The sequence below is a fragment of the Nyctibius grandis genome, chromosome 3 (genome assembly GCF_013368605.1).
Source record: "Nyctibius grandis isolate bNycGra1 chromosome 3, bNycGra1.pri, whole genome shotgun sequence".
Classification (NCBI taxonomy): domain Eukaryota; kingdom Metazoa; phylum Chordata; class Aves; order Nyctibiiformes; family Nyctibiidae; genus Nyctibius; species Nyctibius grandis.
Window position 1 is genome coordinate 37,798,240 of NC_090660.1, and position 26,247 is coordinate 37,824,486.

Genomic DNA, 26,247 nt, shown 5'->3' on the forward strand with positions numbered 1-26,247 from the left:
TGATTTTATTACTAACAGCAGCTGAAGACCTGACAATATATAAAGACAAACAGCATAATTAAAGGAACAATGAATAAATTATACCTAGCTACTTGCTACATATGTTCTCTGCAGATTACTTACTGATTCAAAGAAAAATGAAGCAGTCATCTGCATATAAACACATCTGTATCATTTCCAAAGATATGCTGAAGCACGCAACTTGGTACATCATTAATAACCACTGTCTTCTTAGTAACAACTTCTGACAATATGAGGTTTCTGACTGGGTAGTAATTGAATAACATCTTTATGCTGGTTACTTTTTGAAAGCAGGAGGCGGGGAGGGGAATGTTGTGTATATTAATCTTGGCAGGTTCCCGGCACGTAGCACCAACTGCCAATAAAGGCACTTTTGATGACTTACTTGCCTTAAGGAAACAATACAAATAGGGGTCTTTATCCACAGGGGACAGCTTTGGTGAGCTCAGATAATCCAGGACTGGTCTGTCTTTTGAAACTGCACTATATCTTCACTGTTATAATTAAATCAGGCAAGTGCCTACTGGGGGAAAATGGTACAGGCTAATGAGATTGCACGCTAATTGTAACAGCTCTCCTGCACTATCCCTTCAAGCTTTTTGGATTGAAGTGACATTTTTTGACTGAGAGGATAGTTGGTTTTGTTCACACAGTTAAAAACCTTACTGGAAATAAAATAATTTTTGGGCTGGAGCCCCAGCACATCCTTTTTTTTCAGTCTATGATTCAATTCTTTTTTGAGGCACAAAACCCCCTGTGCTTAGGAGTTGCTTTCATTTCACCCACTGGTAGGCTGGTTTAGCAGATTTTCAACTGGTCTTTTCAAAATGAATGAGATCACACCAAATCCTTACACTGACTCCTTATATTGCTATGGGCATGAGGTAGCTTCCATGCTAAAACAGGAATGACCTGAGCAACTGCATGAGCCAAAACCCCTCTGGTATGAGCCAAACATGCACCAAATTCTCTAGACGTATTTCTTGACTGTCCAGAGAGGAGTGCTCGCACCATGTAAAATGCAGGGAGACCATTAATTCAAAGAAGTAAAGAGCTAGACCAGCAAAGTTGATGTTCAGGTCTGCACTGAAATCCTCGAAGACAGTAAGTCACAAAGCTCCAGTCAGGACACCAATGCCCAGGGAGTGCACTCTGATGTGAAATCCATATTGAGACTGCTGGCCCATTTAAAAGGATGTGGTCACCTGCACTCTTCTGGGGCTGACGGCAATGCACAGACATGGAGGCAAACTCATCTCAGTGGTCAGTCAACTCTTGTACTTCCAATGGATATGGGGTTGGGGTGAGAAAGACTTTCCCATCCATACCCTCCCTCCCTCCTAAGAGTTCTGCACCGATTCACTTCTAGACTGATGAGTTACTGAACAATCATAAACAACAGGGCTCACAGCAGCCCCACAGCCTATCTACTAGAAAAGTTGACAGTACCCAAACAAAAATATCATTATTAGTCCAAATTCCTCTTCTGTGTACTCTCTACTGCATAATTTAGGGGGACGTTGGACATCTTGGTGCATTTTCTACAAGGTGGCATCGTTATTTGGCAGCAATGTCACATCTATTTTTCACTTATTCTTCTGTTCTTCCACTGTCTTAAATCTAGAGACTTGAGACCTTTCCTTTCAATAATACATCTTTCTGCCATTACATTTTCTTTCTATTGCTTGTTTCTCTCTGGCTTACCTGAATAGATAATGTGCTCTTGCATTCTTCCCCACCCATTAGTGCAAATAAATCACTGCTTTCAATGAAGCAATTTCCTGACCTTATCCTAAGCCCTCCACGTTTTCATACTTGCTCCCCAGACATGAAGTGATGCTCTCAGACTATGCACATACATGGACAGGGATCAGTTTTCATCCTTTCTCTTGTATTAGTCTTTTAGCACTCCTAGTACGCCAAATTTGCACCTTTGTTTTACCTTCTAATAGTCAATTGGCTGTCCTGCAGGTTTCCTCTTTTTCCTCTATTATTTACCTGTGTAGTTTTCTCAACAAGCTCCAGCTGCTTCCTGTACAACCAACTCCTGTCCTTCAAGGAAGACGAGGCAGGGCCCTACAGGCTATTATGTAAAGGAAGAAAACATTTCTTCCTTCTCTGTCCCTCCCTCAGGCAAAGCACTCGTGAGAATTCAGTTACCAGAGGCTGAACCTTTAAAAAAGCCACTCAAAGTTCACATGACACTTGGTATTGTCTTTAGCTTCAAACTCACATAATTACTTTCTTCTGATCGAAAAGGCAGAATATTGAGGAACAGGGCAAATAACATGTATCTTCTGATGACTTTTTCAATTTTTTAAATTTTATTTACGTTACTAGTCCTCTATCCCAATTTTATACTCCTCACCCTTTGCTTTAAAAGCTATTTTCAGTTGACATTCTTACATTTCATGTGCTCCAGCCATCTGCTGCCTTACCAAACCATGCCTCTAGTGTACAACTCACACATACAACATTGTTAGGAGATCATAGAAAAATGGGGAACAGAAAGGTATTTGAAAGACTGAATTATCCACTTCTCCCCTCAAAACAGAACTAAGCAGACCTATGTTACTCCAATTGGTCGGCTGAACTGAATCTTCAATACCTTCACTAGCAGAGACTCCATGACCTCCCTGTGCAAACGATTTCAGGGTCTCACCATGCCTACACTTACTTTCTTTGTTTGTCCTACCTCCTTTACTGCAATTTAAGCCTGCTATTTCCTCTCCCATCCATCACAGACACAGTCAACAGGTAATCTCTTGCTACAGAAACCTATGTTTTTGAAAATAGCTCTTCACATCTTCCTTCAGACTCTGAAGAACTCTGAATTTTTCACTTGGCCCTCCCAGGTCACACATTTCCTACAGCTCTGATATGTCTTGCTATCCCCATCCGTCCAGCTGCCCCCTGCTCTGCCTCTGACATGTGGTGCTCAGAACTGGGCACCCCATTCCAGTTGAGGCCTTGCAAATGCACTGCAAAGAGGAAGCACTGCTTCCCATGTCCTGTGGGATCCACTCCTGTTTTTACACTGGAACGCGGCCTTTGCTTTTTTCTAAATAGCCTGGGGTTGTTGAATTTTGTTCAACTTCTGATCCTCAAGAACACCAGATCCTTTCCTAGACTGGCCAGGTCACCCCTCACAACCTCAGCTGTGAAGCAGGTTACTCCTACCTAAGAGTACAAACGTACTATCATTCTTCCTGAGTTGCATCCTAAATTTTCTCACGTGCTCAGATCATAACCTGTTCAAGACTTTTCTCTCATCCATAACAGGCCTGGTGTGAGAGGACTTCCCATTTTCGTGCAACCTGTGAGCGACAAAAGCTTTTTTTAAAAAGTAATCGCCTTTCTGTGCCATCCTCCCAGCTGCCGTCCTCATTTTCCTGTAGAACATAACTGTGTAGACCTGCATAAACATCTTTCACTTGTGTCCCAGAGCAGGCTTACTCCTGCAGCCTGTGTCCCCTTCTTCCACACTCTTCTTGTAGGCATGTCCCACCTGGCTGAAGTTACACTTGGAGAGCAAACGGTGGGGCTCTCTTCTCTTCCCTCCTTGGGGAGGCTGGTGGAGCAACAGCAGAAAGCAGGCTCAAACTGTCGTGCCTCGTGGATGACTCTGCACTGAGTTTAGACCCTCCCTGCTATAGCTGAACAGTGGTTTTAAAAAGTTCCAGGCTTCTAGGTCTGGTTGTGATAAATAACCTTCAACAATTACAACATCCACCTCTATTCTTTGCTTTGAACACTGTTTCTGCACCAAACCACTGCAGTTTTCTAATATTTAAAAATCCTCAAACTTTACACAAGCATCTCCACAACCCCTCTCAATCCTCCCCCATCTGCAGCTCAGAGCAAGGCTGATGGTGATTTGTGCAGCTTTCGGCAGCTCAAATCCACACTGCAGGCTTTGTGCTGAATGTGTTGGGACCTTCCTCCAACTACTTCACTCCCTAATAGGAGATATTTCACCCATCACCATATCGTAACAATACCTTCTCCAACATCAAAATGGACTTTAGGTGTGTTCCCAAATGGCAGTCAGTGGAACTGTTAAAGTGTATGTTAACGTGTACGTGTATTAATGTATATGCATGGAGGAGAGACTCAGAAGTCTAACGGAAGCAGCCATGGCACATGAAGCTTCAGTGTGGCAGCTGGCGGGATGAGACTTAACAGCTATGTTAAGCCAAACATCCATTTTTTGGGCTTAGTCTCTCCCTTTGGGAAAAAAAAAAAAAAAAAAAAGACAAAAGACTGGGTTTATTCCCTGCCCATGCTTTAAAAGAAGTTAAAAAACCCAAAACCAACACAACTGAATTTTTAGCCAAACTTGCTTTAATCACTTTTAGAATCTCACACACCCCTTGTGTTGCTAGAGCATGTAAAGTGGCACAGAGAGCCTACGAATTTTGCATATTCTGGAAATTTCCCTGTGGATGGGAATGAAGAGGAAACGGGGGGATAGGAGGAAGGTGGTCTGCATGAGTGTCAATGGCCAGAACCACTGGACTGAAGCAAAAGACTTTGAGAGGACTCAGTGTTATACAAGAAGGGAACAGAGCCCATGGCAGGAGGACTGCTTATAAAAGAAAGAGGATGAAGTTCCATTTTTGCCACCAAGGACTGGGACATATAAAAGCAATGAGTGTTCCTAAGTAAAGGAGGATTGGGATCACTAAAACCAAACCTATGTTGTTTTTTTCTTCCTGCACCATGTAACCAAGACCTCTTTGCTGGCCAGAACTGGCTTCCTAAACTGCGAGCACTGTAACTAAAGCTGACAGCGCTGTTACACTTCCATGCTCTGCCCTGACACCACCAGATGACAGGAGAGCTGGCCCATTTGCTTCCTTTAGGGAAGGCCTGGCAAGATGTGTTGTAGATTTCTCTCCTCACTGCCAGGGATGATCAGCCATCCCCATCCATTCCTAGGGACACCTCAGAAAGCAAAGCAGGCAGCCAGCAGCCTTCTCCCAGACAGACAAGCCAACCTTGGAAGGAAAGAGAAAATGGTGATGGGGAAGTGGGTGTTCATAAATGGTGATGGGAGTGGGGAGAATTTCTCCTGTAGGAGATGAAAGTATATGCAGCAGCTTCCTGCATTACAAGATGTTGAACTAAGTTTTGAAGCAGGAGTAATCTGGAATTCTCCACAAGAAGAACAGAGCCTGTGGCAAAGCATGTTCTAATAAAATACCAAGAAACAAATCTCAACTCGACAAAGCCATTGTCCTCACAGATTTCACCTTATCTACATAAAGATCATTAAAAAAATACTGCTTTGCAAAACTGACATGCAAAGTATGCCCACTGGGGAACTAAACTTGCTTTTCTTCATTTACAAATGGGTTTAATTAATGATAATGATAGCTAATGATATTTAATCATCTGTCAAAAAAATTCATTGTCCCAGATGTCCTTGCAGATGAGAAAAACTCTGAAAAGAATACACAAAATTTTCTAAGATAGATAAAATCCTCCCCCAAGTCAGGGCTGCCTTCCCCTTTCAGTCACAGGCAGACAATGTATGCCTGGCCTTGGGAAATAAAACAGCTTGGAGTGGCTAACCCAAGAAAGCTAACTCAGGTTATAATACGAGCAAAACCAAGCGAGGAACTTAAGCCTGCAGCTGATCTCAGGTTGCTATCCACGCTACAGCCTTGTCCACCACTTAACCCATGAAATAACTCAGGTCCTCTGAGCTAAGCACATCTCCCTCTCTCTCTCTCCCTTCCTCAGTATCACATACCTGCCAAAGCACGCAGACAGGGAAGCTAACAGAGGAGAACAGGAGAAACCATGGGATGCGACAGAAGAAATTGCTGGACATAACAGATGAAAGCATAAGCAGCTAACAAATGTTACAGAGCGTGCCCTGAAGGATTGCCAGATTTTACAGGTGAAGGGAGAACTACATGAGAAATGGCCAAACTTCACAGAGCACTGAAGGGGAGGAGCATCAAGGGCTTTTTGGTGAGAACAACCTTGCAAGGCCAGCACTGCCTGGGAAACCATATCAGTAATACCATGTAAGGTCCAAACTCCCTAGGTAGCCTTGACAAATTTGAGTACAGACTTAGTAAAACTGGGAGCAATGCGTGGAAAAAGCAGGGGGAACTGAGAGGAGACAAGGGAAGGGAACGGGAGAATCTGTGTGCATCAGGAAAAAAAAGATGAGAAAAAACAAGCATGGGAAAAATGGAGAGGAGGGGGAGAAAAGGGACCAGCCACATGTAAGCAAGCTGCTGGTCAGTATGCTTAGTTGGTCAAGCCCCGATCAGTGCAGTCTAGGCCATCTTCCTAACTGCAGTCCTACTTTCTGAGGGGGTGTATGCATACAGGATTGTGCTCCCTGTGCTGCTCCATGTTTGTGTGCTGCTGTTTGTGTCCGTGGGTGCTGGTAAAGGCACTGCTCTCCACCTCTTTTGCTCTGCATGGCTGTGTGTTTACATCTCTGGAATACATGCTCAGCATCTCTACAGGCTGGGCTTGGAAACTAGGAACTACAGCAGTCTCACATCTAGCAGATTAGGAAGGTTCAGTCACTTCAGCCTTGAAACCAATCCACTGCATTCGGTTCCCCTTAACAATATGCTCCCTTCTTGCAAAGCTTCTTTTCCGGCTCTGTCCCTAAAAAGCTGATATTCCTTGAAAAAAAAAAAAAGTTTTTAAAGAAAGTAATCAAACTGTAGAAGTTTCATGCTTCTAAATTACTCAGATTCTGAATGTTACTAATGCCCTACAAAGAAATATGTGGTCTTCTGAATTTTCAGTAATTTGCCATAGTTTTAAAGTCCAACACGAATGTCCCTGACACCATTGCCACACAAATGACTTCAGTTTAGGTTATAGATTTTTGCCCTTTTAACACATTACCAATAAAGCCACTGAACAGGTACAGTGTGCAGCGAGCAAAAACTCTTATCAAGGCAGGACAGAATTTTTCACTCAGTTGCTCAGAAGACAGTATTAACAGGTAAAAGTAACACAAAATCAATCACTCAGCACAGCAAGCGCTTTCTTATTTACAAACTTTCAACCTGTCCTACCTCTATTCTCACTGCAACACTTGGGCAACTCATCTGAGTTACAGCAAGAAACTATTCCTTTTATCTTAAAACCAATTTTCAGACTTTTTTTTTTAAAGTCAGAAAGTGAGAACGAGAGAGAGACATTAAATACAACAGTAGAAACTGAAAATGGATTATAACAGCCCCTCCTGGGATCAAAATTTTGATACAGAAGCATCATCCAGTTTTACATTCAAGTTCCTTGAAGCCTTGCTTCAAATCAACCTTGCTTATTGATTCAGTGAGCTCCAGGTGCTGAAGACACAGATGCTGAAGTCCCAAAGCTCCCTTGCCTCTTTCATTCCTCTTCTCGATTCCCACAGCCTCTAGCAGAACTCATTGCTTTTGCTTTTTCAGTTCCTCCCATTGCATGTGCCACTGTAAAACTCTGCTTCTCCTAAACCCTCTGAGCTTTTTGTTTCACTGGCCCATTTTTTTTTCTGAGCTTTTCCTTCCTGTCTGACTCTTGCACTCCTTCCTACTGATGAGAAAGACTTGGCTCGAGGACACCAAGATGCTGGCCCTGCTGCCTGCCAACAAGGTCTCACAATTCACGGGCTTGAACCCTGGAGACAAAAAGGAACAGAGCTACTTTGTCATCTGTTTAGCTACTGAGTTCATTGCTACATCATTACACAACGTGGACAGCACTGGGGATGTATTAATGTTTTGTATTTCTACTTCTCCAAGGTACTAAAAACTGCAGAAACTGGTAATAGCAGGTAAACCATTGCAATTATAATTCCAGCACAGATTGTTATGGGTTTAGTGGGAGGAAAAAAAATATAAATAATTAGCTTTTAACCTGGAGTTTAAATTGTATTTCCTACTACTAATTAGGTGTGGCTAATTCTTTCATTTTCTTCAGGATGCAGGAAGTAAAAGATTTTTTCATTGCCTCATTTAAAAGAAGATACCGTTTTTTATAATCTTTCAACAAATGACATTGCTAAGCCAGGAACTACAGGTTTTCCAAACTGTTCCTATTTGAAACATCTGTTCTTACTTAATTCAACACAACTTCATCCTTGATATAATCAGCTGCAGGTTTTACTGTTTGATAGTTTGAAGCTAAAAGTCATACTACAGCTAGGAAAAGGAAAAAACAAACATATTACAAACTTAGAGGATAAAAAGTAGAAAAACCAATAAAAAGTGGAAATGTAATTGTGGTGGCAATTTGAAAACAGAGCCCTAGGGGCACTTCCAACAGATCTCCAATAGCCTTAGGTCAACATTTATCTTGTTTTTAAACTGGAAGATTTCTCAGTTCTCAGAAGGTACGATGACTAAGGCAGTCATCATGAATGCTTCTCTACCAGAGAGAAAATGAACTGGACTTCTTCTGAAAAGATACATGCAACAGATCATAGAAGGTGAGTCACCACCAAATCAAAAGGCGTAGTCCCACAGAGTCAAGAGAAAGCCATTATTCCAGAAGCACAAAACAAATACGTAACATTGGGTCTAAGATATCAGGCTGGTGGAACTTCCCATCTCCACCAGTCTTCTCTTGGTGCCAAGTCTACCAAGTCTCTATCTGAAAAAAAATAATCCCCATCTTTAGGAAAGTTGGATGGGAGATAGTGTATTTTTAAAAAACCCACCTTCTCCTCCGGTTCAAAATTGAAGGTTATTACATGCTGAAATTAAAAGCAATATGCAAATTGTTACAGACATGCTTGCATTTTCTGTAGCAGCCTACTAATACATACAGTGGACAGTGCACAGAGAGGCTTGATTTGTGAACTTTACAACCAAATTCAGATTACCACTTGTGAAACCAACTGTTTGAAAATAAGCTGTTTTGCTTTAAAGGACAGTCATGAAACAGTCCTTAGTAAGTAGCTGAGAGCAGCATTTAGTCTGTAGAAGCTTTATTACTGGAAGTGACTCATATCAAGGGAGGAACTCAATCTGAATCAAGTTTTTATCTTTTTTTTTGTGACACAGCAGCAACAAGAGCAACAGCACATATACTCAGAAAGGAAGCCTATTTGGCCAGTCACTTCAAGGTAAAACAGCACATGGAAGGAAAACAATGGAAGCCGAACAAGGTCGACATCATTATCACACAGTGCTTGGCAATGTACTCCTGCAATGCACGAGACAGAGAGAAAGGTGTGGTCTGCCCCTTTACATTATGTTTTTTCTTACCTACTTTGACTAGTATTGTTTTTGTCCAAAAGCCACATCTTTCTACGTGTCTGCTGCCTGCAGAGAAAGGAGGACTGATTTTTCCTGCAGGTCCTTCAACACTAAAACTTGGGAGCATGCCTAACAGCACTGTGTTTCCAAGCATTTGCAGTTTGACTGTGAAGTGGGAAAAAGTATTTATTCTGCAGTGGTTTGAAATCTCGATCCTCCTGGTGTAGCACAAGCTGGGTCAGGGTGCAGAGGCTTGCCTGGCAGACTGCTAGTTCAAGCCGGCTCTCAAAGGAGATTCTTGGCTAGCATAGTCTTAACAAAAGGATCTATGGTCCAGGTGGATCAGTCTCTTTTGAAAGCACAACATACACAATTTGAGATCAATTAAAAAAAAAAAAAATACAGTTCCTATTTTATGTCCATTAATGCCAGCAGGTCTGTAGCAGCTATGGCTTGAACAGTCTCTTCAGCTACCCACAAGTCTGCTTTCTTTGGTTCTCCTTTGCAGAGTAAAAGGCAAACCTCTCATCATCCACTGTCTTTCCAGAGATCTGGTGTGTCAGGTTAGATGGATGTGCACCAAAACTTCTCTCCTTCAAACCAGGTATTAGTAGCTTGCCTGCTTGATACACAAACTGGAATGACTGGTGGAAAACCACCTCTGGAAACAGATGATTGCAGCACGGAACTGTCTTCTTCCCCCTGCTCATAGGGCTCCCCATCTAGCCAACCTGGATGCTTGAGAATCGATACACTCAATTTCATTTTTTTACTGTCTTATACTTTCTCCAGCTCACTCCTTGCCAGCAGCTGAAGTTCCATTTTCAAAATTACTTGCAAGCTCTAACACTCTTCCTCTTGCAGGCTGAAGAGACATCTTCTGCAACACACATCCAGAAGGAAGGAAAAATGACATTTTTACATCACAAGGCCGTAATATATGCTTTGTTCCCATCCACTATGTCAGAAAGCAATCCTCCTTTTGGTCAATTTGTACATGGGTTCAGTGATAAAAGGGTCTGGAAGGACTTGTTGATTCTTTTCCTTAAATATGCAAACCCCCGACTGCCAGCTTTGGAAATGCATTACAAAACCTGATCCCTTTGTTCACTTTGCCTGTGACTCACATCAGCTAGAGAAAAATAGCTGAAAATGAAAGTTTAAAGAAAAAATCCCACACCAAAATGATTTACTAAAAGTGCCAACACTTTCGGTATTGTATTTCAGTATCCCATTTTAGTATTCAATATCAGTCATTAGTTTGCATGACAGGGCCTGGCTGGGGCTGAAGAGCGATATGTTTCAGCCCAAGTTACAGATGTGGTATCGCCAGCTTTTAGACTCCCCCACCAGCTCCTAGGGGAGAGGACGCAGGGTTACAGAGTTATTACAGGGCAAAGGTAGCCCCCTTGCAAATTCGAATACACAGAATGGTGAGCCAGGCCTGAGCTCTGCTGGGGCAGAACTGGTTTCCAGCTTTATTACACGCAGGAGGAAGGTATACAAAGAGACGATCGGAAGATACCCTTAGCCAAGAGGTATCAAGCAATTCTCCAGTGTGTGGAAGAATGCAGCCGATTACACACGGGACTTGAGATCAGTGTCATTTCTCAAATGCCTAGCACTGTACTCACACACCCAAGTTGACGTGAGGTTAGTATTTATCACCTGTAATCAGATTACAGAAGAGTTTCCAAGTGTATGCTGGACTTATAAAAAGAAGATTTTAGACTTGCACAATTAACAGACTTCAGAATGGGGTGAGGAAAGTTTGCACACACAGTTCAACGGGTACCCCTGAGAACGTGCTTCATTTGGATTCAGAAGGTGGTACCTCCTCCAGGCAGTTTGCAAGGCTTTTTTTTTTTTAAACAACTTCCCTGTATATTTAGAACACATTCAAAACATGTTGACTTCTCTGTACCTAGAATGATTGTGTAACAAGCTCTTTGGTAGAAATTGTGTGGCATTTCCTCATGAGGAAATCCAAGTTAAAATAATTCAACACAGTGTATAAACACTCACATAACCAGGGTTATCAAGTCCCTGTATTGAGTTTGTGCATCTATAAACTACCAGCGGCTTCCTGTAGCAGCATGAACCTAGGATGTAGTATTGATTTATATTGCCAGAGCTTTCCCAATATTTTATTTTTAAACAAAAGGTGCTACTACATTTAACAGCTGAGCTAACCAAGCATTTTCCACCTTCTTCCTCTCTCCCCTCTCCCCACATAATTTGTTTTTCACCTGCAGTGTTTTGTGTTGCTTCAAACACAAAATTGTATTCCTAACATCACAAGGCCTGCATTAGTCACTTGCTAAAAACAATACTTTGTAAGTAACAAGTGTGCTAATTTTAGGAAAAAAAACAATGTGCTTTTAAATTTAAATCAACTTATTTGTACTATACCTAGGTCAGTGCAGGGGCACCCGATTCCATCCTTATTCAGGTGACATAAGCTGCACAGGTCAGTAGAGCAATGCCAAGGTCAGAGAGGGAACAGGTAGAAATGCTCCCTCTTCCTAACCACATCTCAGCCCATTTGCTACAAGAAGCCAACAAAGACTAGAGCAAAGAAGGACAGAGAAATTGATCTCTTCTTACCTATCTGATCGCTTGGTGACTTTCCTGGTACAGATTTCTGTAGACAGCAAGGAGGATGTGGGATGAAAAAGTGAAGGGGAACGCAGAATGACAAGTGCTTCCTTCGAGGTGACACACACAAACTGCAGAACACACAAGTCCCACAGGTTGTTCCTGCCCCACGTGCAGACCTCCTGCATGAGTCATTTTAACACTTAAGGGCCAGTTAGGCCTCGTGCCGTCTTTTCTTGCGATCTGTCAGGGCAATCCCTCAATTCAGTTCATGAACCTTCAGCAATAAACCAAACCACAGATAATAACAGACAACGAGGAGGAACACTGACAACAAACCACACAGAAGTGAGTGAAGTTAAATGACAAGAACGATACTGTATTATGAATCATGTGTGCGAATTATGAAGCAACAACGCTCCACTTTAACGTGACTATTCAAAAAAAACTCCTCCAGAGAGCATTCAGAGCAGCAGCTAACTGGGCTCTTGTTCCAAGGCTCCAACAAAGTTTCTCTTTCTTCCCTTCCCAAATAAAATGCTGCTGAAACAGAGGAAGACGAGCCTGGGGAAACTGAAGTCAGCCTCTGTGATTACCCACCATAGGCGTACTCTGGCATTTTCACATCTCAGTGCACAATTGCTGTATTGTTTTCCCCCTCCCTACAGACTGCGCTGAAAACGTTGATCCAGCACAGCATTAGTGATTCCATGGCAAAGCAGCTACAAGTATAAGGTGTATCATACCTATCCACCCTCCCCCAAAATCTTTCAAAAATAAATAATGCATCATAACCAGAATAAGAAGATTGAAAATTTTTATTTGTACTTAGCACATACAGGAAAGATCAAAACAAATGTTAAATGATAGCATTTGTAAACAAATATATTTCACAAAAAGCTATACACTATTAAATTTGCTCTGAAAAAATTCATGGTTAGAGACGTTTATAAATGTATATTTATCAAAATCAAGTTTAAAAAACTACTTCATTTTTTAAATATCCCAAATGAAGATTCACTCATTTCAAAAACTTCAGAGACACCACAGATGTAAGGCCTAATTAAAACAAATGCATGAATGAAGATGGCACTATGATTTCCAGTTTTAAAAAAAAATAAATCTGCGAGTGATCAAAACATCAGTCAAGCCTATTTAAAGACCTAGGTTTGTAAAACATACATTCAACTTTGCAAAAGTCTAACTTAAAAAAATAGAGCTATTTCACTGGATTTCACCAATCATGAGCTGTGCTTTTGAATCCACTCAGAGAAAAGTTACCAATAGGTAGTTTTACGCGATTGTATAGTTCACTTCCATAATCACATTAAAAATAAGAAGACAGCAGCACCCTTTTAGCAAGGATTCATTTTTAATATTCTTGCCTTTATAGCAGCAGGTATGGTTTTGGGGGATGCCATCAATATAATCGGTATGTCAAAAAAGGAATACACACAATCTATGAAGTTTATTATAGTGTTCTTTCGCTATACTTGTTTTCAAAGTTAGGCAAGCACCTCTATTTTTGCTGCAGAACACAAAAATTAAAAACACATGACACCAAACCTACGACTAACTCAGCAGGCTCCCTTTGTTGGTGGTCCACAAGCCATTTTGATTGCCAGTGTGAATTCTGTTTTTTCCTCCCTCCAATCTCCTATTTGCATGTCAACTAAAAACCAAAGTTTCTCAAACTTCATCTATTATTCCACACAAAAGAAACAAGATAACAAAAATAACTAAGGCACAAATGGCTGACCTTCAACAGCAGGCACAGGGGTCACAGATTCGAAAGTATGGTAGAATGGAAAACCCCAGAAATATTTCTGGTCTTGGGGTACTGAAAATTCTTACCAGCTTTCACGAAAGGTTTTTCAAGATTTTTTAGGAAGATATGGAAAACACTTTTCCCAAGAATGTCCATGAACACTAAACAAGGATGGATTTACATACAAAGACACACACTTTATGCACAATACACTTTGAACATACTGCAGACAGACAAGGACCATGGAACGCAATGATCGTCTAAGATGGCAGGTGAAATGAAGATGACTGTTTTTCAGAGAGTCGTCATGAGTTTATCTTGGTACACCATACTTTGGACTGCTCCTAAATTCTTCTGGTTCTGTTCCTGGACATATCGTAAATTGCTGTCCTCTCCACTTGTGGGGGGTTTCCAATATGGCCTGTCATCATGATAGGGTGGCCTGTACCATTTGCACAGTTATTGGTTAGTGAGAGACGGAAGTAAACTTATGAGCGCTACACAGTAACATGAGTTCATCCAGCAAGTGCTAAGCATGCATAGGGTGTGATGGGCAGCTGTCAGTAACGGAAGGAAATGGTGACAGACCTATAGGTCTGATGCAGAAGCCACTGAAGCAACTGGGAATCTTTTAGCTGATTTCAAAAGGTTTTGAATCAGAGCTCAGTCATTAAAAACCCTCTCTGTTTTCAAGTGTTGTAGACCAGTGTCGTGCATCAATACTCCCGAATCCCAGAGGGATGGTGGGGAGGGAGGAGGAGGCTATAGGGAAACTAAATGCGTACAACAAACAAGTAAAATAAACCATATCATGCGAAAAGTTGAGCTCATGAAAACATCTCCCTAATGCCGAAAAAATTAAGAAAGGCAATCCTATTAAGAAGGAAAATTGTTCTTCTGTAAATATTGCCATTCCTTCAGGGCTGGTGCAGTTAATTACTCTGAAGCAGCCGATAAGTTACATAGTTGCATTTGGTGAAAATGAACGCTTAAGAGTCTATGGCTAGGACAGGTATTTCTCTGTGACTGCTAGTGAAATTTGCAAAAGTACTAAGAGGCAAAATTTTTTCCTTATGTGTTCATTACTTACTGCTCCTTAGTGATATTAACCTCAACCACTCCTACAGTGCCTCCTGAATCAATGTGGGGTGGAGGAGATAAATAAATAAATAAAAATTTTGAACAGGATGTAGGGAACCACAATATTTAAGATTCCCTCATTACCAAACTAAAGTTGCACATTTGATTCTGGTATTTTTTTTTATGCTAGCAGAAATACAGGCCGGTTTAGATTTTATCTTTTTTTTGGAGATATTCTAGAGTTATGTAATGACAACTGTTAATTGGAATGAATTTTCTCAGAAGACTGAACATTAAGTTAACTGCAAATAAATAATTTCACTGACCGGATTTTACTAAGAAGACTTAGACACAATTTCACATATTATTTCACAAATTATTCAACAAAAAGCCATATAAAACATGTATTGCACAGGTAGTTTCATTTCAGCCCTCAGTCCATTCTCGACTTCCATGCCCAGCAGAAAGGATTTCATGCATCTGTGGTTTGAGCTCAGGTTCACAGTTGGATGGATTAAGCTTTCTCAAATCAAGCTATCCAAGATGTTAAATGTCCAACTCTTCCACTTTGACTCCAAGTTAGAATAACTTGAAGCTTCCACTTTAACCACACATTTAAATGCTTCTACCTGACTGGGACAAAAAAATCTGAGCACCTTTTCTACCAAGCTTGCATGACTGAGCTTTTAAGTATGTTTTTTAGACTTACAAGCCTAGCTATAACAAAGGCATTGTTGTATTTCACTGACCTTAATCTTTGCCCAGGCAGCGGAGGGGCTGAAGGGGGAGGTTGTCTACACACATTACAGTACATTATTGTGCTTATTTCAATATTGCTCTGCTCCAGGGTGAACTATTTGGCTCTAAAATGTGTTACAGACTAGCATCATAAGTGAAGAAATCTTTAGAAAAATTTCAGCAAAACCTCAAACAATTTATAAAATCATTAACCTCTCTCAGCAATCACTCTTCTGTAATATGAAATTGTACATTTTACATCACACACAAAAAAATGGACAAGTAAACCCTAAAACCAGGAAGAATCTTGAACATGAAGTACAAGCAAAGTTAATTACCCAATTTAAGCATTCTTCTGTTTCTAGCATAAATTTAGTATCTGCTTTACTGCTGTATTCTAGCAGTCTGTAAGCAGACAATGAGTATGTCTGCTTCTCTGCCTACTAAGTATTTCTAATAACATATTTGCCTTTTTCCTGCATTCTCAGACTCAAACTCGGACCAAATTGTCCCTTCATGCATTTTAAGATCAGTCTGATCTCCAGAGCCTGCCCACACTAAGAATGAAGTCTACCTATCCTGATATAAGAAAATAAACATAAAAATGTAAGATGAATAGGAATGAAGATTAGGGTATTGGTATTTTTCAGTCAAGACAGGAATTATTTGTCTAAAAATCTGAGTAACCTAAAAAGGTTACTTTTTATTAGGATAAAATAGCAGCTGGTTTTTATCGTGTGTAGATATATAGACACTTAACCACCAGCCTGTGCATGCCTCCACTGTGCGTTCCACCAAGCTGGTTCTAACTTGGACTGAATTTCTTCCAAAATTTCTTTTCACTCAATTCCTCTCCTGACTAGTTACAAAATAAAAAATTATGTGAGAAGATAGCACAATAGCACATACAGGAATATTTTTGTGAAACAGTTCTCAAAAACTCAATGTTATGATTTCACTATTATCTGTGTACATTGTTCCATGTACATGTTATTTTTCTACATACATTTCTGCAAACATTAAAAAGTGTTACCATACAAGAAGCCTTTCACTCATAACTTTACCCTGAGTTTCTTCTTTGTCTTAAGAGATTAAATACTGATCAAATTGCAATTAGTTTTATTGAAGCTACTGAGCATCTTCCCATCCAACATACTCCCTACAGAAATACACTGAAGTTGTATTTCAAATTCTGAATTAAAAATCAATCTGAAAAAAATTTTCAACAAGGAGATTAGGACATTCCAAAGCAAAATCTAAACTGAAGTTATTTAATATTGCCTCTATATCACAGATTTCTAACTTCTGTTTGCTTTTCATGTGCAGAAAATTGCCCAGTACATCCACCAAAGCTTCATGCCAACAGGTTAAGAAAGAAGTAATCACCTTTTCCACAAAGTGAAGATTGCTTACCTTACATTCACAGGTGTATGTGGATGCCAGTGAGGCTGAGCAGGATGTATATTAGGATGATACTGTGGCTGCAAGTGAAAACGTTGAACCCAGTTAATGAAATTATATAAAAGCTCCCTATTAACTTTAACTTTTTATTTTCCTGGGGCCATGACGAACGTGCTCCCTCTGAGCCCAAGAAACCCCACTGTTTCAGACCTTCTCCCATGTCATTTAGCATATACATGAGATCTCTTGGTGATGAGCTTGCTCGTTAGGACACACTCATGGGAAAATGCAAAGAAAATTCCTCTTCTATTTGAGAGGCCATCTGGCACATCTAGTGCTTCTCATAGTGAGCACATCAAAAGAATGTCAGCTTTAATCAAAGGTGGAGAGTGCGAAAGGTTACTATAATAATAGCAGTCTTCAGGAGGTCACCTATCTTTGGTGACAGCATTTCTCTCTCATATCCATGAGATCTTGAGGAGAAACAGTGGAAACCAAATCACTAGTGAGGCTTTTAATAAAAAAAAGCGTTAAGACTAAATTCTCATGCACACACTCAGTTTGGATGAAAGCAGTTTGCTTTCTCAGTAGCACTGACTGCTAGTATCACAGATGAAAACCAGGTAAGGTTTTTCCTTGAAGTGTATGAAGGAGCTTGTTTAAAAAAAAAACAAAACAACAAAACCACAACAAACAAACATTTAACCAGCAATGAACTCCTTAAGTGTTGTGATGGGGAAGGTAATTGCAACTTTGAACTTGTCATGAATCATCCAATGTGAACGTCTGCTCTATACAAAGTTGCTCACAGAGCAGTCTCCTGAGGTCCATCATATTCACAGTCCCAAAGATATTAACTTGTGATTTCACAGAAAGGGAAGGGAAAGAGGGTGGCACACAGAGTGTGTTCAGCTTGCAGAGCATCCAAGAACACAAGGGAAGAAAGAGAGTCCCTTCACTTTCCCCTTAACTCCCAATGTGATGCTGTTTATTTCTGAACCACCTCAGAGAATCTCACCCCAGAGTAAGGAAAAGGGAGCAAGCCATCTGTACTAATTATAGACAGCAAAAATATTTACCACTAAATAAGAAAATTACAATATTCTCCTCAACAACTGTTATGCTCTTACCTGGTAATTATGGACTTCAGGAGTATTTTTAGCACTAAGGGAGAAAAAAATAGCTTTTATGTAATCAGTACATCTATGTCACAATTTCCTATAGGTCAGGGTTCTAGTCTTCAGGGAAGTATTATAGTGAAGTAAAATTCATATTCTTAAGGACATCAAATATTTTATTCAAGATATACACCACAGCAATTAGGGCACAAGAAAGAGGGGTGCAAAATTTTGTTCTTTATTTTACATTTATGAAACAGGAACAAATAATGCTAGATAAGTTAGCATAATAGCAATGTGCAGAAAGAAAGTATGCTTTACTTTAGTCTGATCTCAAACACGAAAAAAAAAAAAATGGAAGCACATAAAGTCTCACATGAAGTCCCCAAAAAGAATCGGGTGCTGCATAATGAGAGATCCTAAAGCAATTCATCCCACACCACAGAATTTGTTTCAACAAATCCTAACACAGAAATGGTCTTCAGAATCCTATTTGCCTCACAACAACTGAGAGGTAGAGAGAACTTGGGCAGTCACTTACCACAGTTGTGCTGCTTTTACAGGATTGTTTGCTTAAAAAGAAACAAACAAAAAACCTTAAGACAAGTGAAAAAAACTTAAGATGTGAAATATCAGTCATTTTGCAGCTATTGTGATTGGGATGTTACACTACAGCTTAAGCGAATCCTCATACAGATACATTTGCACACACGCATCAGAATCATGAGTGCAGCCCTGAGCTTTCTAGCATTCCTGTGTGAGTACGTAAAGTATGAGGCAGACATGAACCTCCCTCTGTTTCTGCAAGAGTCAAAGCCCATCACAGATGACAGCAGACAAGAGTATTCTTCCTAAATGTCACAACAGAAGGACTTTTGGCAGACTGAGTTCTGCACAACCAGAACACTACTTTTCTCATCCTGTTGTAGCTACCTTGTCAACATCACTCAGTCCCTTGGAAATCAGAAGCTACCCCTCACGGCCATTTTGCACCTTACAGAAACCAGAGTATTCCTGAAGTTGGTAACAGCCTGTGTCTTATTACAGTGAATGATAGTAGCCAAAAAAGCCCATCAGTGCGGAATACAGGAAGGCACTGAACAGTCTTGAGCAACAAGGTCTTGGCTTGTGCTTTGGACAGGCTGGAGAGAACAGTGAAGAAGGCAGCTGAATAACTGGGATGTATCATTTCTTCTTCCTGACAAACAACGTATTTTTCAATAGCATTGAAAAACTGCTGAGTGATACAGCTGAAAATCCAAGTCTCTGCTGAATGCAGAAAGTGAATGACAAACTCAATGAGACACTGTAGAAGTCTCAAAGAGACTGAGCTAGGACAGAATCCAACCCCTGTGGACTGCAACTAGGTACAGGTCTTTATGGACAAGAGATGTGTAAAAGACAATAATCTAAATAGAGTTTTTGTATTAACTGAACAAATATGCTGTTAAGCTCTCTGGAGGGAGATCATCTGGGTATGACAGAAGTTCTGCTTGGTTGCTACGCACAGAGAACTAAACTGAGCATAAGCCCCACTTTCTCTCTTCTCCCTCCATCTCACAGACCTAAATATGGAAGCACTGAGACACAAGGTATAACCTGCAGGTCTGACAGATCCTGTTATTGTAAAAATAAAACTAAAATAATCTATTTTTTCACTTATGAAATCATCCACACTTACCATATAATGGACTCTCATGTATCACATAACAGTATCTCACAGATCTAACAAATTTGCATTTCTTTAAAAAACTGATGTGTACTAACAAAGTGGGGGGAGGTTACAGCCTCTAGAAAGCATGTGTGCTTGGTACCCTTTTCCTCCCATTGTACATGAGAAAGAAGTGCTCTCACTTTTCATACCACAAGGACTTTTCATGGAACTGAGGTTCATACTCTAGGAATGCAAAGGAGTGCAAAGACATCCTAAGAGAATGTCAGCTCACCCTGCTCCATACAGCAACTACACCTCCAGCCTCAAGTAATACAGAATTTAGAGGGGGCTGTCTTGCAGTGCTCCTTCCTAGTTTTTTCTACAAGGAATAAAAATCTCAGCTTAAGTTTGAAGGACAAACGACAAAACCACAAGGGAAAACAATTCCTTGTCATTCCATTCAAATTCAGCACATTTCAACCCCCAGAGAAAGCTGGTTTAGATCAGAGTCGGGATAGGTGAATAACACGCCATTACAGTCAGCAAAACAGCAACAACTGCATAACGCTCAATAACCCTAAAACTGTCTGTCTAGACAAGCAAGACAAGAGAGGCTTTTGGACACTGCTCCACTCTACATGGCAAATGCACTTTTTCAAATAAAATGTTACATGCTTTCCCTCATTGAGTTTGATGCAAATTTTCTTCCCTCCTCACCTGAGCAACAAAAGAAACCATAGGTACGTCCTTCTCCATACATGTGGGATGGAAGAGTTAAGTGTAAACAGAGATTAAAAATGGCAGATACTAACAATGGACTCTGACTTTGGAGGAAAAAAGAACGTATGTTCTGATTTTTTAGGTGGTCTGACATGTTTTTCTTTTTATACTGTGGTACAGATTTTACGGTTGTAATATGACATTAATATGAGTTAGCAGGACACCTGCATGACTGGTTCAATGAACACATGTACAAACACTTACCCTTAAAAGTTGAATGCCTTCGCGAAGGATATCGCTTGCTGGGCCTTCTTTCAAATGTACTAGTTCTGCGTAATCTTGTCCCATGTGTTGCTTGATACTCTGTCCGCCCACTTAAAATACAGAAATAAAAGTTAACTACTACCTTTTGCTGGACGCTGTACCTGCTCCTTTGCATAAACACAAACATATTGCCGTTACTTCGCTGAATACCTGAATCTGAAGCGTGATCCCAGCCTTATGAAGTCGGATCTACTAGATTTACTATTTGCTGGGGCTCGCAATCTGAAGAAAGCATGGTGCTCCACTGCACACTTCCACAAATGTTTGCACGTTTTGGCACTGTCTAAGCGGAAAACAAATGTGTGCTCTTGCTCTCTGCCCTAAACGCAGAAACAAAAGCTTTGGAAGTTAGCAAGTATGATATTAGTTACTGTCCTTGGTAGGAGAAATACAGCCTGGGCCAACAGTTGTGCTGAGCCTACCTTGTGTTCTTACCAGTCTGAGAACACACCACACTTTGTTGGATCAGGCCCAAGTAAGGAAAGAAAATTACCTGTTCATCGTCTTCTACAACCACAAGTGTTAGTTTACTCTTTTTAAAGTCCATTTTTGTGATTTTAGGCCTAAACAAAAGAAGCAAAAAAGAAAATTAATGGAAAAATAGCATTTTGTAATCTGGGAGAATCTTCCAAAACGTATGACTGATCTGCAATCCTGGAACACTTCAGGAATCGTAATTAAAGTATGATTTCCTGGAAATGTGACTATTTTTCAACAACTATTTTACATTTAAGAGTGGTACTTCTAACCAGGCCAATTTACTCTCAGATTTAACCTTGTAGATTCAACCTACATGACAAAATATAGTCAAGACCCCATTACATAAAGGAGAAAGATTTCAGCATTTTAACAGAAAGGAATATAACACAAAAACAGATTACCAAAAGAATAAGCCTATTTTGTTGGCTCCTTCAAAGATCAATATGCCTGTTGGTGTCAGTCCAAGAGCATATTCACAACCATCTCTTCCCTGTAAGCAAGCACAGAATCAATAATCAATATGCCATTAGTAGTGTAAATCTTACTACAGTAGTATGTCAAAATCCATAGGTTTTAAATTAAATGATAAGGTTTGCGTATTTTTTTAACATTACAGAGCAGAAGACTATGCTTCTGTATTGGGTGCAAACTGGCAGGTTTTGGGAACAGGGGGCTGCAGGGTGCCCTGTGTGGGAGGAGGCCATGTGCTTCCCCAGGTGGCTCTGATACCCGGGCAAACAGCCCCGCACCGAGACTGCAGCCAGGGGAGCCCACACCTTCGTTCACACATGTTTAAGAGCAAGCAGTAGCTGCCAGGGGAAGGAGACAGAAAAGGAAAAATTTGAGAGGCATGGGAAAAGACATGTGGAAAGGGACACTGTGGGGGACATGGCTGGAGATGCACTCTTAGGAGGAGCCTCTCCCTGTAGGAGGAGGGACTTCTGAGGGACCATGGCCCAGGCACAACCCACACCACAACAGGGACACTCCTGAGGGACCGACCCACACCAGGTAAGGGATAACCCTGAGAGGCCATGGCCCACAGGTGCCTCACACGGGGGCAGGGACAGCCCCGAGGGACTGCAGCCCACAGAGAACACCTACCAGGGCAGGGATGGTCCCGAGGGACAGTGGCCCATGGGTGACCCATGCAGCAGCAGAGGAAAATGAGTGAGAAGCAGGGAGCATCCCAAAGAAACTGTTGTGTGGATGACCCAACCTTGTGAGCTGCCTTGGGAGGGACTAAGTGTAACCCACACGGAAAACAAGGGTAGCTGATGCTAGGAAGAGGGGAGGAGAGGTGTTGGACTAAGTTGAGCTGGGGAAGGGGAAGGAAAGGTGTTTGTGTTTGGTTTATTGTCTTTTTTTTGGTCACTACCCAAATCAGTAATTAAATGTTTATGTTAATAGGCAGTATATTAAATCAAGTGAAGTTCCCTCAGTCAAGACTGTTTTGCCTGAGACAGCATCTCCATTCAATGTTCTGACCCCACATTAATAAAATAAAGAATAACATGGATCTTACCTTAACTACATGCATATCTACACCATACATTTCTAGCCATTTAGCTTTGTTCAAGTAGCACAACTCGGCCTGCGCCGGGCTCTTTCCCCTAAGAACATAAAATATTTGTACTTTTCCATACAAAATTTTTGTCTGTTTTAAATGTTTTAAAATTTGTTCCCCTATCCCTTGTCTTTGGGCCCTCAGTCTTAATGACACTAAATGGTGTTTCAAGCTTAGCTTACATTTTTACTTTCTTCCCCCCAAATGAAAATAAATCAGAATGACAAAAATTGAATAAGGTCTAAAATTGCCAATAAGGATGAGAGTTCAGGTAAGACTGCATCACCGAAATGTACCATATCTATTAACAAAAGACAGGAAAAAGCATTTGCTACTACCCTGAACACAAAACTTTGTGTGCATGCATGAAAGAAGGAAAGAGGAAGAGAATTATTTCCAATAGAAAAAGATCAGACTGCTTCGACTGTTAAGAAATCATTTAAAGAAAAACAAACAAACAAATAAAAAGAAAACTTACCCCACCAACCTTCCCTAAATTACCACTTGCCATTTCTTGGGAGGGCTCGGGCTCAAAGTCTATCTATAATACTTCTCAACTGACAAACATAATCACAATTTTATGTCCGTTGAAGGGGTTCTTGTGGACATATTTGACTTTGGAAGAAAAGAAAACCTGTTGCTAGAGACACCACTCCCACACAGGTACTCTACCTGCACTCTTTCCATTTCTGAAAAATGTCAAATTCCATTGCTTCCGTCTGGTTTGGTGCAAACCTGAATTCAGACACGAGTTCTGGAGTGTGCTCTGGGTGCTCACACTCTCCCAGCTCCGCTGAAATCAATCAGTTGAAAAGTTAAAAACACAAAGATCACAGGATCACCAGAAACATTTAATTCCATAATCTCCACAAAGACAATGAGAGCTTGAAAGTTTCTAAGTATGTTGTAGAAGAATAAATTTGTGCTGACATTGTAAGTTAACCCCACAGCCCCCAAACTCAAATCAGATTTTAAGCAAAAGTCAAATGCATTTGCAGGAGCAGTATAAGGTTCTGGTACAGAATTCTGACATTGAAAAATGTTAGAACTAAACGCGCTTAACTAAAGCTGCTTCTCTGGATTTTAAAGCATTTAAAGGAAATAAAGTTTCTATTAAAAACAAAAAAAAAATCAATGCACTACTGTTTCAGAAGAGGTTACTTTGAAACTTCTCTCATTGTAATGAGGTCATACTTTTCCATTCCAAAACACTTCCCATTCTATTGCATGCTTTGTTACATTACTGTTAGTGTCAAAACATGAAGATAATACCTAGTCTCAAGAAACCAGTGATAAAGCTGTATGTTTGTTTTTTTGTTTTTTTTTTTTAAACCACAGTGGTGGAGTAATATTCATATAAAGTAATTTTTAAGGGAAGAAATGCTGAAGTATTAACATAATTGAGGTGTCACTTTCTACTTATTTACCTAGGGCCTGGTATCTTCTTTCCTAGGAGCAGAACACTTTCAAAATCTACTGAGCATGTCAGTGACTGACGCCCTTAACTGTCTTGTGCCTGCGACATCCTTTGCCCCCGGAATCTCTCAGCTATACAAAGAGCCCACAATGTCACTGCCTCGGGACTGTGAGACAAACATCGGTGGCAAATATACTGTTCAGCAATACCATGTGTCACCTGATGTATGTTGTGATTCCAAACCAGTTGGAGTTTCTTTACTACTACTATTACTACTAAAATAAAAAAAAGCATAGAGGGAAATGAAATCCCTTGAAAACAGTTTTATTGCTTCAGGGCAGTTTTACATGGAACTGTTGCAAAAATTTAATTCACTCTTAGTCTCCAAAAATACATAGTAGGATATATTAGAAGTTACATTCAAAATGCAATCTGTTGACTGATACACCTACTAGGTGGTTTTGAGCACTCCAGCTTCGCTCAAACATTTAGCATTCCTGAGGATATTAAACAGACTGAGTTCACTGATCTTCATTTCTAACTACTGCCTCACACACATTTTTTCTGTTCAACAGTAGTCTTCCATGGTGAGTAACAGTATTCTTACCAATATGTCTTTTTCTTTAACAGAGATATCTCAGCTCTGCTGATGTTTCATCTAAGTTGGAAGCCTATTTACCACAGATGTTACTAAGAATTACTGGCAGTCCAGTCTCCAGTACATAAGAGGGAGCCCCAACAAACACATTAGCAAGGAGGACTTCAGGGAAAAAAAGTAAGAAACTGAAGTTTGATGTGTTGACAACCATCTAGGAAAAATGTAGGAGATTTCTCTACTAGTTAACTTAGAGATGAGGCAGGGAATAAAGGCTGACTGTGCCGTGAAGAGGATGTGTAAGGATGAGAAGAATTATGAGCATGTAGGACAAAAGAGAGGCAGAGAAGCTAGGGCAGAAGTATCAGGTACAAGAAATATATCACCCTTGTTTCTCAATAGCTGCACTCACTATTTAGTCACTTTCAGACAAACAAACGATGCCATCATTTTGATCTCTAAGAAACGGGTCTTGAGAGCAAGAGGTAGTAAGAGCCTCATCAGCTCCCCGCACAGGGTAGAAGGGCAGCAGAAGAAGGGGGAAGCATGGGCTCCATACGAAGATGCTCTCACTAGTGTCTTTCCTGGTGGAATTACACGCACTTTTTGAAAACTGCAAAAATGTGTTTATCTGTAAATATATTATTGATTCTTTTACACAGAAGGAAAAAATTTTGCACTGTCCCATGAAGATGATTAGAACTGAGAACTGGAGATGTAAGAAAAACTTTTCCCTTTCAGTTTAATTAGTAGCTTCAAAAGTATACCTGGCTAAACGCGAAAATCACATAAGACTAATGAGGTAGTTAAAAACTTATTCTAGCGGTGATGTTTCAAGTTTGATTACAACCCTTCTGTAGATATACCTAAGTGAAGCATGTGATTATGCATCTGCTTCACGAGTTACTCCATACTGCAAATTGATGTTATTTGCTACAGAAGTTCTTTCACCGGACTGGCAACAAATCAACAATCTATGTTTGAAAGATTATTCACGCAAAACACCAGCCTATTAAACTGGTTTTTGAAACAAAGAAAGAATTACCTAACAGAACAAGTTCCTTGATAAAGAAAATGTATAAAGTTTAAAGCTGTCCTGTAAAGAGAAAAGGCCTTTCTTTCAGAGGCTTAAAGCATCAATTCCTAATAGTCTTTTATAACTTCTTCCTCACTCACACTAAGGTGCAAGATTGGATTTCACAGAGTACATGTAACCTACTGAGGAGGGAATAATCATTTGACATTTCTTTAAACTCTTCTGCTTAATTAAAAGCTTCCAATGTCAATAAAATGTAAGAAATGTTATCAAAAAATGCTAATGATAGCATATGCCAGCAGAGATAAATAAATTAGTTGCAATAATGAAATAATTTTGTTGAAACTTATTGCAATGGTGTCAAAATAGCAGAAAACTGAAACCGAAGAAAAGACAGCAGAAAAGTATAAAGATGCTACCACAATTTAAATATATTCCCACAGACGGTGTCAAGAAGTGTTAGTTTTTAGTTAGTTACCTACTTGGAGACATTATAAACATGA

At 40.2% G+C, this 26,247-nt stretch overlaps 1 protein-coding gene across 2 annotated transcripts in view; it reads right to left on the reverse strand.

Moving 5' to 3' along the window:
• Window positions 1–26,247, reverse strand: part of EPB41L4B (erythrocyte membrane protein band 4.1 like 4B) — a 186,699-nt gene that overhangs the window by 77,396 nt on the left and 83,056 nt on the right. Inside the window, exons 7-16 of one of the 2 annotated variants that reach the window (XM_068396116.1) lie at window positions 23,369–23,489; window positions 22,655–22,742; window positions 21,531–21,619; window positions 21,143–21,212; window positions 20,800–20,969; window positions 20,590–20,699; window positions 18,493–18,523; window positions 17,964–17,997; window positions 16,846–16,913; window positions 13,460–14,056 (exon numbers count right to left, since the gene is read on the reverse strand). In XM_068396116.1, the coding sequence (XP_068252217.1) occupies window positions 13,909–14,056; window positions 16,846–16,913; window positions 17,964–17,997; window positions 18,493–18,523; window positions 20,590–20,699; window positions 20,800–20,969; window positions 21,143–21,212; window positions 21,531–21,619; window positions 22,655–22,742; window positions 23,369–23,489 (929 nt within the window). In that variant the 3' untranslated portion in view covers window positions 13,460–13,908. Of the gene's footprint in view, window positions 1–13,459; window positions 14,057–16,845; window positions 16,914–17,963; window positions 17,998–18,492; window positions 18,524–20,589; window positions 20,700–20,799; window positions 20,970–21,142; window positions 21,213–21,530; window positions 21,620–22,654; window positions 22,743–23,368; window positions 23,490–26,247 lie in introns of those variants that run through there. The other variant, XM_068396115.1, reaches the window with a different exon arrangement.